Genomic DNA, 13,418 nt, shown 5'->3' with positions numbered 1-13,418 from the left:
ATTGCGTCGTCCAAATGTACAAATATAAAATATATTGTTGTTTAATAAAGACAAATACAAACAAATAGATGTCTTAAACTAATCATTGACGGCCAAGTCAGTCCACTAGTCAATTACTTTGGTTAAAGATGGCTGCGCGCATCGTGCGCGTGAGTGTATCGAGTTGTGTTCGCCTTCAAGTGTCCCTTGCGAACTCTGCGACTAGTCGATGTCTCGGGACATCGCAGACTCTGTTTGTGCGCGGGGCGAAGCCCCAGGTTGACCGTGACGAGCGGAGAGAGGAACCCAGCGCCGACGAAGACTTCTACGGCATAACGAGCGATCACGGTGTAGTTACCATCGACAACCCGCTCGGTGACAAGCAAGAGAGGCTCCGCCGCTTCTCGCATTTGACTCGCCGCCGAGATGCGAAAGTCTCGGACGAACAAGTGGTGGAGGCCGGTTTCGGCACGATCCGGTACGACTCCGACAACAGGGCGCGCTACCACGGTCAATACGAAGACGACAGGCCGCTGGACGACCTGGTCTTGGGAATGTACGAAAAAGGTTCCGTCATTGAATCGAAGGGCAAGCGACGGAGTGCTGTCCGAAGTTCCGAAGAATCGCTGCGACCGAAGACGCAAGAAAAAACCCCTGCTTCGGATAGAAAAGCAACCGAACGTGCGCAGAAAATGGACGTTACTGGGGACTCTTGGAAAAGCGTCACAACAATTACCCACCACGACGTCAACCTGACGCTCACAAAAGCAAAACCATCAGCTGGTGCGCGTGCAGCTAGTCCAGAAACTTCGCCTGCTGACGTTGAAGGTCTCGCGTCGCTTCGAGTCGACGAAAAACAGAGTCTCAGGTCAAAAGAAGCCCTTTCAAGAGCAGAGGTGCTCGCTGCCTCCGATCGCGCAGGCGACCCGAAAGGGCAGTTTGAAATTCAGGATAGCAGCCTCCTAGGAAGCCATGTGCCGGGGTCTTCGTTTCCAGAGAAAAATATGGGACCAAAAAAATATTCGAAGAGCGCAGAGATTTTTCCAGAGTGTCACAGAGAATCGGGCACAGGCGAATTTTTATCTCCAGATGCGCGTTTTGCCGATAGCCCTGCGGTTTCTGCGGATGCTGTTCATGAGGAGGGCTATGAAGTTTCTAGGACCAAAGCTGAGCTAAGAGAGCCAAGAAAACCACGATCAAAGGGTAGAGTCATGGCGGGCGTGTCACATGATTCAGACGGCGCAAATGTGGCGAGAAAGGCTCGTGGCAAAGAGCTAGGAGAAAACAGTAGAGCAGCTGTTGAGTACCCCCGAGAAGCGCCCACCGAAGAAGCAAGTTCTGGCACATCGCGGCGTCAAGGAAAGTCGGGCAAGAAGACATCAAAGAACATTGAAGCAGACGACAAAGCAACAACAAAAGATGCCTCTTCCAACGTTGCTGGAGAGGCCAACCCAACTGCTTACGAATACCTTCGCAAGCCAGAACCAATGAGCCTCAAACTTGACAGCAAGGGCTTCCTGATCCTCAAATCAGAGGTTAGGCCTGTTTTGCATAAAATGCTGCGTTCGGAGGCAGTAGGTATGCTGCGAAAGCGTGTCCTCTACGATGCCAATGACATCCTCATCATAGACAAGCCTTATGGTATGATCTGCCATGGACCGACTGAAGGAGTCCCTGATGCCTGTGTGTTATCTCGTCTGCTGCCAGATCTGTCGTCAGCTCTTTACCGGGGAGAAGACATCAAGCTGCATACCGTTCACCGTCTTGACCGTGATGTCACGGGTGTCCTCGTATTGGCCAAGACACAGCGGATGGCAGATGTGTTGCAGACATTGTTTGAAGAGCGCAATATCATAAAAACTTACCACGCCATCACATTTGGAGTACCCGACAGATTAGATTCAACCATTGACATGCCCCTGGCTGAAGGTTCTGTTGGCTCTGCCAAGCGCATGGTCATCTGTCCAAAACTGGATCCGGAGTTCGAGCGGCTCGTTCCGAAGTTCAGCAAGACTTACGAAGCCGTCACAAAGTATCGTGTGCTTAGCTCCCACGGCAGGGCTGCCTACATTGAAGTGCAGCCAGTGACGGGTGTTAAACACCAGATCAGGGTTCATCTGGGATTTGGTCTGCGCTGTCCAATTCTGGGAGACCACAAGTACTCGCATCTGAGGTACATAGGGCCACAGAGGCTTTCAGGTGACATGCTGACACGACTCAATGTGCGACAACCCAAAGCTAGACACATTCCCATGCACCTTCATGCTCTTTCTATCCTGATTCCTGAGATCTTAGATGGTAGAAACTTGATGATTAGAGCAAACCTGCCATACCACTTTTTGAACAACTTAAAACGACTCAATCTGCACAAGTACTGAATGGTGTATTAGAAGCTCCCTCTTTGCTGTACATATTTTATAGTTTGTGAAGGAGTGTGTAGGGAAGCGCTGTAGAATAAAAAAGACGCAGACAAGTGAGTTGGATTGTCTTGTGTGGATTTCTGCCAACTGCAACTTGTTAACAGCAGTTGTTCTTAGCACACTGTCGCCTGTTGTAGCTGCTCTTAAATTTTCTTAAAAGAATGCCGGAATCATGTTTTTAGGCTGCGTGCATGCATTTCTAATGTGGATTTCAATATTTCTATCAACTGCACTGCCATAAATTTTTTTTTAATATGAATTTGAATAATCGCTGTGCTCTGCAGATTTAATCCAGGTAATTTTTACTTTGACCTTCATCAGCTTGAGGGTAGAGAAAGTGGTGACTATATACTAAAATGTTGCATTATGCTAAAATTTTTAATGAATGCAAATGGATTGCTGCTGTTTAGTGCGTGTAAGCTAGGTAGATAGGCTTTGGAGGAAATTTCATAATTCTAAGGCTACAGTGTACTAAAACATTCTAGTTAACTGTACACTAGCAAGGTTGGTTTCTGATTTGGGTAAAGAATCTTTATGCCATTACTGAAAGCAGCCCGAGAAGGCGCGGACGAATGCAAGGCTGTTTCTTAAATAAAGTTAAGTTGTCTGGGTCTCTTCTTCCTATCTGTCCGTGTCTTCCAGCATTGCTTTCAGTGACACAAAACCGACTCGCCCAACAATCCATTTTGCTGGACGCCCTTGCAATTCCTTTTAATCATGCAGCTAAATCCCGTGGCTTTTAAGAAAGGGCACCTCCGGCGTTTTTTGTACCTCCACGAATTTTACTCAAACTTTAAGAGTAAATTCTCCGCAGTTTTCTGGTCATTCCTGCCAAATTTCGCAACCGGGTGGCGTCTTGTTGCAGCACAAAATAATTTTCAAATTCTCCGTTTCTGGACCTCAATCAGGGCGATTTCTACGGGCAACCTTGCCTGTGGGACGTCACATATTGGCACGCTCGTCAATATTCGCCCTGCGTTTGCTGGAGGACAAAATTTCGCGTTTATTCTTGGTCACTTTAGACAAACAATGACCGAGTTTGTCGATTACAGTCACCTGTTAAGCAAGTCAAGTAGTGGTAGTGGTACTGTAGTAGTGGTAACGGTTTGTTCAAAGGAATAATAAAAGGAAGGCAGAAATTTTTGCTGGCCCCGGTAAATGCCATTCAACGCGCAATGTTTCGGTTTCTAGTTTCGGTTTCTTGATTTTTGTTGTTTGAATAACTATTATTATTGGTCTGACTATACTTCCACTCGGTACATCAAAAAATAGTCTTTTGTACCGAAGAAAGGTGACTCTAAAGAAAGTCATGAGATTATTAACTCAAATTGCTGAAAAACCCGCCAGAGTTGCTGTTTAAGTGCTGGCATTTTCCAAACAAGCCAGAAGTATCCAATCCTAGCCAATACAATAGCCGTGTCAAAGTTTGTTGTCATGGCCGTGAACAGGGGAAAGGTGTGAAACCTCGTTAGCACAACGACCTCGTTTTACGAAGCACGGAATCTTGCTTTCCTGGAAGAGTCGTGCGCGCTTTCCGTCGCAAAAGTGAAAAAGTCCTCGGAGTGGTGACGACCATCTGGTGACGCCGCGGGAACTCATGGCTTCTACCAAACTGCGCGAACAGGTGGAGTCGTACTTTCGCGGTCTAAACTATGCTTCCTCGAGAATCGTTCAGGACATGTCAACCGTTCGGGAAGCATACGGCGAAGACTGGGACCGCATTCCAGAGAAGAAGAAAACGGAAATCGCTTGGGACGCGCTGGTCGGTGCTGAGATCAAGGAGAAGTACAACTATTATCCGAAACAGTACGCCGAAGTGGAAGTCTTTCCTGTCATCGGCTTGAACACGGGAGACAGAATGGTGTCGGACGAAGATGCCGCGAACGCCCGGACTGGGAAATCTGGGGTGAGCTTGTTTAGTCCTTTATATGCGTCATCTGTTCGTGTGTTGTTAGTTTGAAACTTGAGTCAAGTGCGAAATGTCGAAAAAATGCGTTGTTGATGTCCGCGTATGCGTGAAAACGTTTGGACACCGCATTGCGACTTGCTGTTGTCTTGCGCGACTAGTTGCCTTGCAATTTCAGGCCTGTAAGCTCCGGAAATTGTGCAGAGCGAAACTATGATTACAGTTATATGCTATGTACCGCCGCGACTCGACGTACTTCATGCCGTAGCGGGAGCTGACAACATGGCATTCTGCCAGTTCGACATTCCGTCTACCGGTCCTACGCTGCCCAAGGCCGCAGCAGAAAATTATCAGTAGCGCTTTCTTAGCCTTGAAAGCGGCTGACCTGCGGAGTTGACTACCTTCCTATGGAAAGCTTTATTTACGAGGTTTCATCTGCTACTTTCGAGAGCTGCACATATTAATGCCTTTCCTATTTATGCGAGTTCATCATCGCGGGCACACGACGTGTAGCCGTCGTAGTGAGCAAACCGTGATCCTGATTATACAGAATGCATTGCTTGGGGATCACTGTGATTTCGAGTTGCCTGTGCTAATTGTAGCGAAATGCTTGCTTTTCCGCTGCAGTGTTGGAGGGATGAGCATTCAGCCCCGTTCAGTTGGGAAACGCAGGTATGTAGTCCTTGCCCTTAAGCCTTAAAAAAAAAAATTGTTACAAGCTCTGCATGAAGCCACTTTACCATGTTTTTTCAGAGCCAACTGAACATGCGCATCTTTCACTCAGTTGACGAAGTTGATGGCACCATTAGCGCCGAGAATACACCAGTGCCTGAACAAGAAGTCCGTGGCCCAGCTTCTCACGAAGCTGCTTCCACGGCAAGCTGCGTCAAAACTAAAGTTATTGGCAACACATTCGCTGAACCAAACAATAAGGTCATCGGTGGAGGTACTACTTCAAGGACCAGCACATTCAAACCCTGCCTAGTGAGCAACAGTACTTCTGAGCCGAACGTTGGCAAAGCTGCCAGCGTGAAGCCCGAGACTTCCAGCAACACCCTGGAAGGTTCGAGTCTCAAGCACGTTAAATTCAGCAACGGCGTGCAGTCCAAGGTTCCGCCGGCGGCGGGTATCAAGAGTACAGCTGGCGAGTCAAGAATTGTCATTGGCGGAAGCCTGCCTAGGGTGATTCACGCAGATCCAAAAGTTCTTCCGGCCAGCAGTAGTTCCATTGAGTCCAAGCTACCAGAGCCGAGGCCCCCTCCGCCATCAAGGTCACAGGAATCCATGAGTTCAATAGCGTCGCGAGGGTCATCCAATCCGCCCACTCCCGTGGAACGTAAGGGGCGCCGGAGGGCTCCGACACCACCGAAGGCGCCGCCACCGGACCCTCCCCGGCCGAAAACAGCTCCACCCAAACCACCAACTGTTGTGGGTCACATCCAGGTACGATAACACGGCCTTTGCTCTGCCGTCAGTGAGGCATGCTTCTGTCTGAGCTCTGTCATGTAATGCCCGCGCAGTGGGAATGTGGATCACATTATGAAAGTATGAAAGTATAAAAGATTACAAGTTAGGACACTGACCCTGCAACGTCTTAAGGGCACAACTTCTATTTATTTATTTTTATTTATTTACGCATACTGCAGTCATGGAGACCAAGCAGGGGGGCAACATTCAAAAAGCAAAAATAATATCAAACACTACGCAAATCCAGCGTTCCGGCAACAATAAAAAAAGAAAACCAAACAGAGGGCAATGATATTGTTAAGTTTACACATACAATAAGATACTCTTTTCAAAAGCAGCGGCATCCTGAGCCGAAAGACATTTGCTGGCAGTGAGTTCCATGTTGTGATTGTTCGGGGAAAAAATGAGTTTTTGAACATATTTGTGCGTGCAAAGTACGGGGTAAGGTTATGGTTGTGGCTATTGCATGTCTTTCGTGTAGAACGGGGGGATATATAGGGAGCAACATTAATATTAAATTGACTAGAGTAAAATGAGTACAGAAATTTAAGCCTTGCAAGTGCTCTCCTTCTTTCTAGAGTGGATATGTTATTCGTAGACATCAGAACGGATGGCGAGATAGAGCTATGGTAAGCGTTAAAAATGAAATGGACGGCTTTTCTTTGGATCATTTCAAGTTTCTTTATATCCTTTTTTAAGTGCGGATCCCATACGACAGAAGCATACTCAAGTTTCTGACGAATTAGTGTGTTGAAGGCAGGTTGTTTAAGTTCAGAGGGAGCGTGTTTTAATTTGTGTCTTAGAAGGCCGAGGTTCCTTGAAGCAGACGAGCAAATGTTATTAATGTGGCTGGACCATGAAAGGCGATTTGTAATGGTGGCTCCAAGATATTTGTATTCACTCACCTGTAGCAGTGGAAGATTGTTTATTGCGTAATTAAAACTGTATGGCGCTTTCTTGTTAGTAATCTGAAGAAGAACCGATTTGTCGCTATTTATTTTCATGGACCAAAGGGTCTTATCTCAGCCATGAGATAAGAGAAAAAGACGGCAGCCATAATTCCTTTAGTTGAAATCTCAAATTTTATTAGAAATGTATTTGCTCTTGCAGATAAACAGACTTTGGTCGAGAAAGAAATTGCACCGTACAGATCTGTGTCTCAAAGCATGGTTGCATGCATTACTTCCAAGCATAGTTGCCATAACCTTAGCTTGCCCCTTCAAGGTAATTCACCTAACGAAATTTACTATGTTTTCAGTTTCTTAAAAGCAGCAGGGTTCCTAAACAAGCTCACGGTAATCATCATCATCGGTCTGACTATGCCCACTGCAGAATAAAAGGCTCTCACTATCCTCTTACCTACTTAGCTTTTTGCCGTCCCCTGCTACACTTACCTTCTCTTGTAACCCAGTCACTTACCATTAACAACCATCGGTTAAATTGCCTTCGCATTAAGAATGCCCTGCCCAATCTTCTTGATTTTGAATAGAATGTCATTAACCTGTGTTTGTTCCCTGACCCACACTGCCCTCTTTCCGTCACCTAATTTTACACCAGTCATTTTCCTTTACATAGCTTGTTGCATTGTCCTCAGTTTAAGTTGAGCCCTTTTTATTAGCCTGCATGTTTCTATAATAAACAAGCTATAACATTTTAAAAAACCTTTTAATTCTTATCCCTAAACCAGATACATTAAACCTTTCGTTTGGCACATGGTACCCTTAGTTGCTTATGCGCCATATAGCACAGCAACACATAGTTTTCTCACAGGATCAGCTGACTATTCCAACTGCTATTATCCGCCACAGCGATGCCTCAGTGAACTGACAAAAAGGGAAGCAGCGCAAACACAGGACAAACCCAGGTGAAAATCGTAACTGGTCAAACTGGTTTAAGGAACAATTTTCCAGTTGATTGGTTTGGTTTATTGGGGTTTAACTTCCCAAAGCGACTCAGGCTTTGAGAGACGCCGTAGTGAAGGACTCCAGAAATTTCGACCACCTGGGGATCGAACCCGCGTCTTTTTGGGTCAGCAGCCGAGTGTCGTAGCCACTGAGCCACCGCGGTGGTGCCATTTCCCAGTTGATTCCAGTTGGACTCCAGTTGGCGGCAACTGGAACTCATCTGGGAGCTAACTGGAATCAACTGGGTAATTGTTCCTTAAACCAGTTTGACCAGTTACGATTTTCACTTGGGAGGTAAGAAGAATGACACTTTGTCCTGTGTTTGCGCTGTTTCCCTTTTTGTCACGTTACACCAAATAGCCCATAGCATTACCCTCGAGAACTGAGTGAAGCATTTGGTGAAAAAAGTTCTATCCTTGCTCACATGACAGAGCTGACTTCTACTCACTGAGGGAAATAGTCGTCCTCTTAGGGCCTAGGCAGGTTGCATCGGGCAAAAGACCCCGGAGTGATTGGTTGTGCTCGCGCTGCATTTTAGAAGCCCCAAGAAGCTCCCCGGAAGCAGCCGTCAACGAAGCCTCCTGCACCGCCCATTCCCAAGGTCAAATCACCCACACGGGAAGTAGCACCCAAGCCGGTCGACCAGGAGGCCTCTCTGGCGGTCCCTCCAGTCCGACCTCCCAGACTTCCGTCGCCACCAAAGGAGGACCCAAAGGACAACGATGAAGCCCCAATGGAGGCCGTGGCTGTGCGGAGCCCAGAGGTAGGTGTTATTCAGCGTAGTTACACGAGACCAATTGCTATTGTATACCTAAACTATTTCAAAACCTGCCAAGTTCTGGCTTAAAACATGACTAAGGCACAGAAGAATGACATGGCTGAATAAAAGGTTTGCTTGACAGCTGTGAATTTAAGTTAGCCATTCAATTGTTAGTTGTCATCCAGTGTGGAGGAATTTTTCAGATTTTCCGATTTTTTGAGGAACATGAAAAATTTCCACCCTGTGAGAATACTGATCATCGAATTTCTGTCAGGTCCCCATATGTCGATATGGCCTATATACTGTTTTCAGGGTCTCAATTGTACTTCTGTTCTTTTCCTGTCGCGAGAAGTTGTAATGTAAAGAAATAGGCATATTTTATGCCTTTTCATGCCCTTTCGCTTTCAAAACAAACGGACAAAACGCAGATTTACCAGAACTGGCACGTAGCAAGGATTTTTTTATGGAGCTGCTCCGGGTAGTTGGATGTCTCGGGCAACGCCCAAGTTGGCCGACCAGGAATCTACCAGCAGGACAGGAACTTACGCTCTAAAAATGATTTTCTGTGTTTATTTCACATGCCAGATTTAAGATGGCTCTACACACCTTGTTGTAGAGGTTTCAAATATAAGTTTTGGCCATTTGCATCACATTACATGCCACCAGTAGCAATCAAAACCAACACCGAGCAAGTTACACACACATAAGGTGACACTGTGACCTCAGAGATTAGGCATCATCTTAGCCGAATTGTACAATTTTGTAGAGCAGAAATAAGCTTGATGATCGTATTTTATGGATTTGATCTGCTTGGATATGGTGTTTTGTCTGCTTGTCATCTGGAATGATGTGTGTGCAGTACAAGGGCTTATATAAACTTACAAATACATTAATTTTGGAAGCATGGCTTGAGAAACATTCAGAGGTGCAGCTATCGCGTGGTTGCTTATTTATATTTCTAGTATAGGTTTTTTGAATGAAGATTTACATATTTCTGGTGTGTGTTTTTTGGATGAAGATTTACGACCTTTAATATACTATGCCATTTCCAGACAAAAGTGCTATCAATCAAACTGAATCCTGCTCTTATGCAGTCATCTCAAGCTCTTTTAACATATAAAAGTGGCAGCGTGGCTGAATCAGCCAGTGAATTGCTAAAGCTTTGGGAATTCTTTAGTGAATCCGCATATAAAATATGCATGCATTCATCAGCATTACTGGGATTCCACTCGACGTATTCAGGAATTATCTGTGATGGCAAAAATAAATAGTGTTTAGGTAACAGTCTTAAAGAGCATTGTTTGCATGCTTTTTATTTTCAGGACTCAGCCTGATAATTCCTGACTACTTCTGAAAGCTTAGCAAGATGCCACTGAAATTGTGCTGCATAACAGTTTGTTTTTGCTTTCACGAGCTTAGGTGGTCAATGTTCTGAGGGCTGATGTTTACTTCTTGGCAACCAATTACCGTTATGGTAAAGTTTGTTGTCAAGTCTGTCTAGTCTAATGTGTCATGTAGTTTCTGTGTTTAATTGCTTTAATTTTAATTGCTGTCGGTTATCTTTTCCAGGGGATACCAAAAACAGGATTTGACTTTCTTGACAACTGGTAACTTGGCTGCCGGATTCCCATGCCACGCAAGAAAAAAGAAGCCAGTTTTGTGTCACAAATTTATTCTGACATATAGTATGCAGTGTATGCACCCATGAACTTCTGGTTCTGTGGGTGTTGTGTCAACTTTTTTCCACTGCAGCTAAGGTGATGATGAAGTGTTGTCAGATGACCCTGCAAACATGTTTTTCCGCTACCGGATTTTGATTTCTGAAGCAGTACCTTTATTTGGTAAGAATGTGACTATGTCTCATCTTTGCTTGACAAAGGTCATGGCAGTTCAAAGAAGCATGGTCTTTTAAGGGGGGAAGCTGGTTTAGAAAAAAAAAATGTTGTTAATGAAGTCACAATAATGAAATCTTTAAGAAACATGTATATTTGCGGGCTTATTCCAAATATGTAATTCAGTTTTATGGAAAACAAAGTCCTTGTGCACTTATAATATGTTCTTTAACTTTTTGCTGAGAGCTTACAATAAATTTTGCTGCAGGAAACTTGCTAGGACGCATGCCACTGGCTTGTCTTGACATCAGACTATGCAATAAGGGCAAAATTATTATCCTGCCTATCATAGAAGTTGAGTTACAGGGTTTTGAATTTGCCACTTCACAAATGGGAAAGAAAGTGATGATTTCAAAATTCTATAACTCACCTTCTGTAACAGGCAGGATGACAATTTTACCCTTATTGCGTAGCTTGATGTGAAGCATGCAATCTAACAAGTTCCCTGCAGTAGAATTTCTTTCAAATTCTCGGCAAAAGTTACCTAACATATTGTATAAGTGCTCAAGGACTTGTACATAAAATTAAATTGCATATTTGGAATCAGTACGCGAAAATACATGTTCCCTGAAGATTTCATGGTTGTGACTTCATCAGTAAAAACTTATTTCTAAGACCCTCTTCCCCTCTTAAAAGAACTACTTCCATGTGTAAGTTACATCGCACAAATCATATTTTGGAGTTTCTTAGCTTCTGTTTTTGTGCTTTTCTATCTTGAGGGGCTACGCTTTTTAAACATCCCCAGAATTCGGCTGTGCATCATGTCACTAACTGCAAACGAACTGCCCCAACACTGCAACAAAATTCATGCTTCTAGTAAACGTTTGTGGAAATGGCGTGGTCGTAGTATGCTTTTAGCCGCCTTGCCATTCCGGGTGTGCTAAACACAGGCTGTCAAAATGCCGGCACGGGGTAAAACACTGTAGCTCAAGGTGACATTCGAAACATAGCGGGAAAGCTGCCAGAGTTGCAATGTAACAGCTGAGTTTGTATTACATGTGTTTCAGTGTCACTGTATGTATGAGAGGTAGAGAGTGAATAGCTCGTGAAAACGCAGCAACCAGGAACGCAGAAGTGGGGTTCTGCTATATCAAGTGTATCAAAAGGCTGCCCTTAATTCGAAATCTGTTTATGTCAGACAAGTAGCCCCTTTTGAGTTCCAGTTATAGACGGTATGCTGTATATATGAATTTCACAGCATGTGGTGGCTTCAGGCCTGTATAGACGTATGTGTATAATATGTGACATTTACACTAGATGCAGTTCATGACCTATGATACTATCATGTACTGTATCAGGGAAACGCATCCCTCCATTCTGTTGGCTAAAATGATACAAATCAGCTGCCTGATGGGAATGTGTCATTGTTTTTTATTATTGACTTCTGTCATTACGGAATGGGTTACAAGTCCTTGTGCAGCATTTCATTTGGCAGCTTTGTACTTGAAAAGTTTTTGTCATTATACCAAAAAATTTGCTACTGCAAAATGGACCTTATCTGCTCAAGTTTTGTCGGGCTAGTCGAAATTTTCTCTGATGTGAAATAACTTGCTGTGAGTGCTTTTATGTGAAGCCCCCAGTACTGTACTTTCATTGCTGTAACTTTTAAGTGATAAGTACTTCTCTTCACTCCAGATAGAGGCAGCTGTCTGAACTGTAATGGTTGCACAAATTTTTTTTTCTTGAGTTGGATGCTGCGTGTAAACATGTTTTTGCCTTGCAATACTCTTGGTTCAAAGTGTATTCATGGATGTCCACCGAGGTATGTGAGACAGTTACTGCGTCATTTCCTTTCCTCAAAGACCAATAACTCCTTCTCACTCTGACAATGAATTTTCTTTTGAAGGTGGGGAAGTTGAAAACACTGGCATTTTGTTCACTCATGTCCTTTACAGAGTAGAATCTTGGTGATACAGTCTCAGTTGATACGAATTTCGGGATGATACGAATTAGTAAGATGCACTGTCCAGGGTGTACTGTGTGCATTGTGGATTGGGAGTTCAACATTCCTTTGAGCTACTTTACTTTGAGCTCACAGAGTGTCAGCACACATGATTCCAAGTAAGGGGGTGCAGTTACTTCATTTAAAAATGAAGGAGTCACTGCATATACAACTGGCTAAAAGGGAGGAATGGCACTTCCTGATTTGGATCAGCACAGCTGGTGGCACATCATATCACAAGTAATCTCGTGTACTTTAGCCACGATATTGTCACAGGTAAACAAATCATTCTGGACAAAGAGCAGAAAGGAAGCTAGGCCACAGAGTGGTGGGCGGCTTGGTGAGGTGAATGGCTAACCGTCATTTGCCCCCCAGGTTCTACGTAGCTGCATCTCCTCGGAAGACGCGCGCTCAAGAACAGAGATGAGGAATGCAACGCGTCAATCTTATTGGTTCAAGCTACTTTTAGGGTCCGTAATTTATGTATTAATGTGCAACAAAGTGAATTGTCACATATGCCATTGCACATATCTTTCAGTAATGCAATTCTTGCCACTGGTGCTTGTGTTAAACCATTTGTGTCCCCTCTTTCATTGCTTTAAACTAGATTTTTCATGTCTGTTGTGTTGTAGCACATGTACAGTCGTGAACAAAATTGGCAGGATGCGGATTGGCGGAAGGAAATTTATTGCGGAGCAGTCAGGCAGAACACATCAGTGAAAAGCCTAGAAGCTTGAAGAGACGTGTGTGTTCCATTTGGTGGAAGATTACCGTCTTACTGTGTAACGAGGTAATGCAGAAATTAATTTTTTTTCCGCAAATCTGCGTCCTGCTAAGTTCTGTTCATGAGGGTACCTGGGGCTCTCTACAGGTACCCACAGAACAAAAGTTTATAGCATTGAAATAGTATATATTCACTTTGGGGGATTTCACACATTCGTTGGAACTAATTTTTATATACCGTAATTTCATGTACAAAGATGAAAGATAATGTCAGCAGTACTGATTCTTGAATGTTTCAAGAAACAATTGTCCACTCATTTTTTTTTAGATGTATGAGCACATTATTCTCAATTCTCAATGGAAATCAGACTGCACATATGAAATGTCTGGAGAATTTTTCTTGTGGGTGCACATATGAAATGTCT

The 13,418-nt window shown here is 44.2% G+C and overlaps 2 protein-coding genes across 2 annotated transcripts; both read left to right on the top strand.

The window, feature by feature from the left end:
• The first annotated feature begins 97 nt into the window (after window positions 1-97).
• On the top strand, window positions 98-2,456 carry LOC149330743 (uncharacterized). The gene has a single exon (XM_089561396.1). The coding sequence runs from the start codon at window positions 129-131 to the stop codon at window positions 2,355-2,357; it is 2,229 nt and encodes a 742-aa protein (XP_089417522.1). The 5' UTR covers window positions 98-128; the 3' UTR covers window positions 2,358-2,456.
• Window positions 2,457-2,599: 143 nt separating this feature from the next.
• Window positions 2,600-11,716, top strand: LOC149330742 (uncharacterized). Its single transcript, XM_089561398.1, has 5 exons — window positions 2,600-4,305; window positions 4,933-4,977; window positions 5,059-5,748; window positions 8,215-8,439; window positions 10,006-11,716. The coding sequence occupies exons 1-5, from the start codon at window positions 3,997-3,999 to the stop codon at window positions 10,045-10,047; spliced, it is 1,311 nt and encodes a 436-aa protein (XP_089417524.1). The 5' UTR covers window positions 2,600-3,996; the 3' UTR covers window positions 10,048-11,716.
• The last annotated feature ends 1,702 nt before the right edge of the window (window positions 11,717-13,418 follow it).

The sequence above is a fragment of the Amblyomma mixtum genome, chromosome 9 (genome assembly GCF_055824585.1).
Source record: "Amblyomma mixtum isolate Tamu chromosome 9, ASM5582458v1, whole genome shotgun sequence".
Lineage (NCBI taxonomy): Eukaryota > Metazoa > Arthropoda > Arachnida > Ixodida > Ixodidae > Amblyomma > Amblyomma mixtum.
Note: the sequence above shows the minus strand (reverse complement) of the source record. Positions and strands in the feature narration are given on the sequence as shown.

What these genes read in the sequence shown, in the direction of transcription:
- LOC149330742 (XM_089561398.1), top strand. Translation starts at nt 3,997, where the DNA reads ATGGCTTCTACCAAACTGCGCGAACAGGTGGAGTCGTACTTTCGCGGT. An exon ending in CGTTCAGTTGGGAAACGCAG is followed by an intron (nt 4,978 to 5,058) that starts GTATGTAGTCCT and finishes ATGTTTTTTCAG; the next exon opens with AGCCAACTGAACATGCGCAT. An exon ending in TGGCTGTGCGGAGCCCAGAG is followed by an intron (nt 8,440 to 10,005) that starts GTAGGTGTTATT and finishes TATCTTTTCCAG; the next exon opens with GGGATACCAAAAACAGGATT.
- LOC149330743 (XM_089561396.1), top strand. Translation starts at nt 129, where the DNA reads ATGGCTGCGCGCATCGTGCGCGTGAGTGTATCGAGTTGTGTTCGCCTT.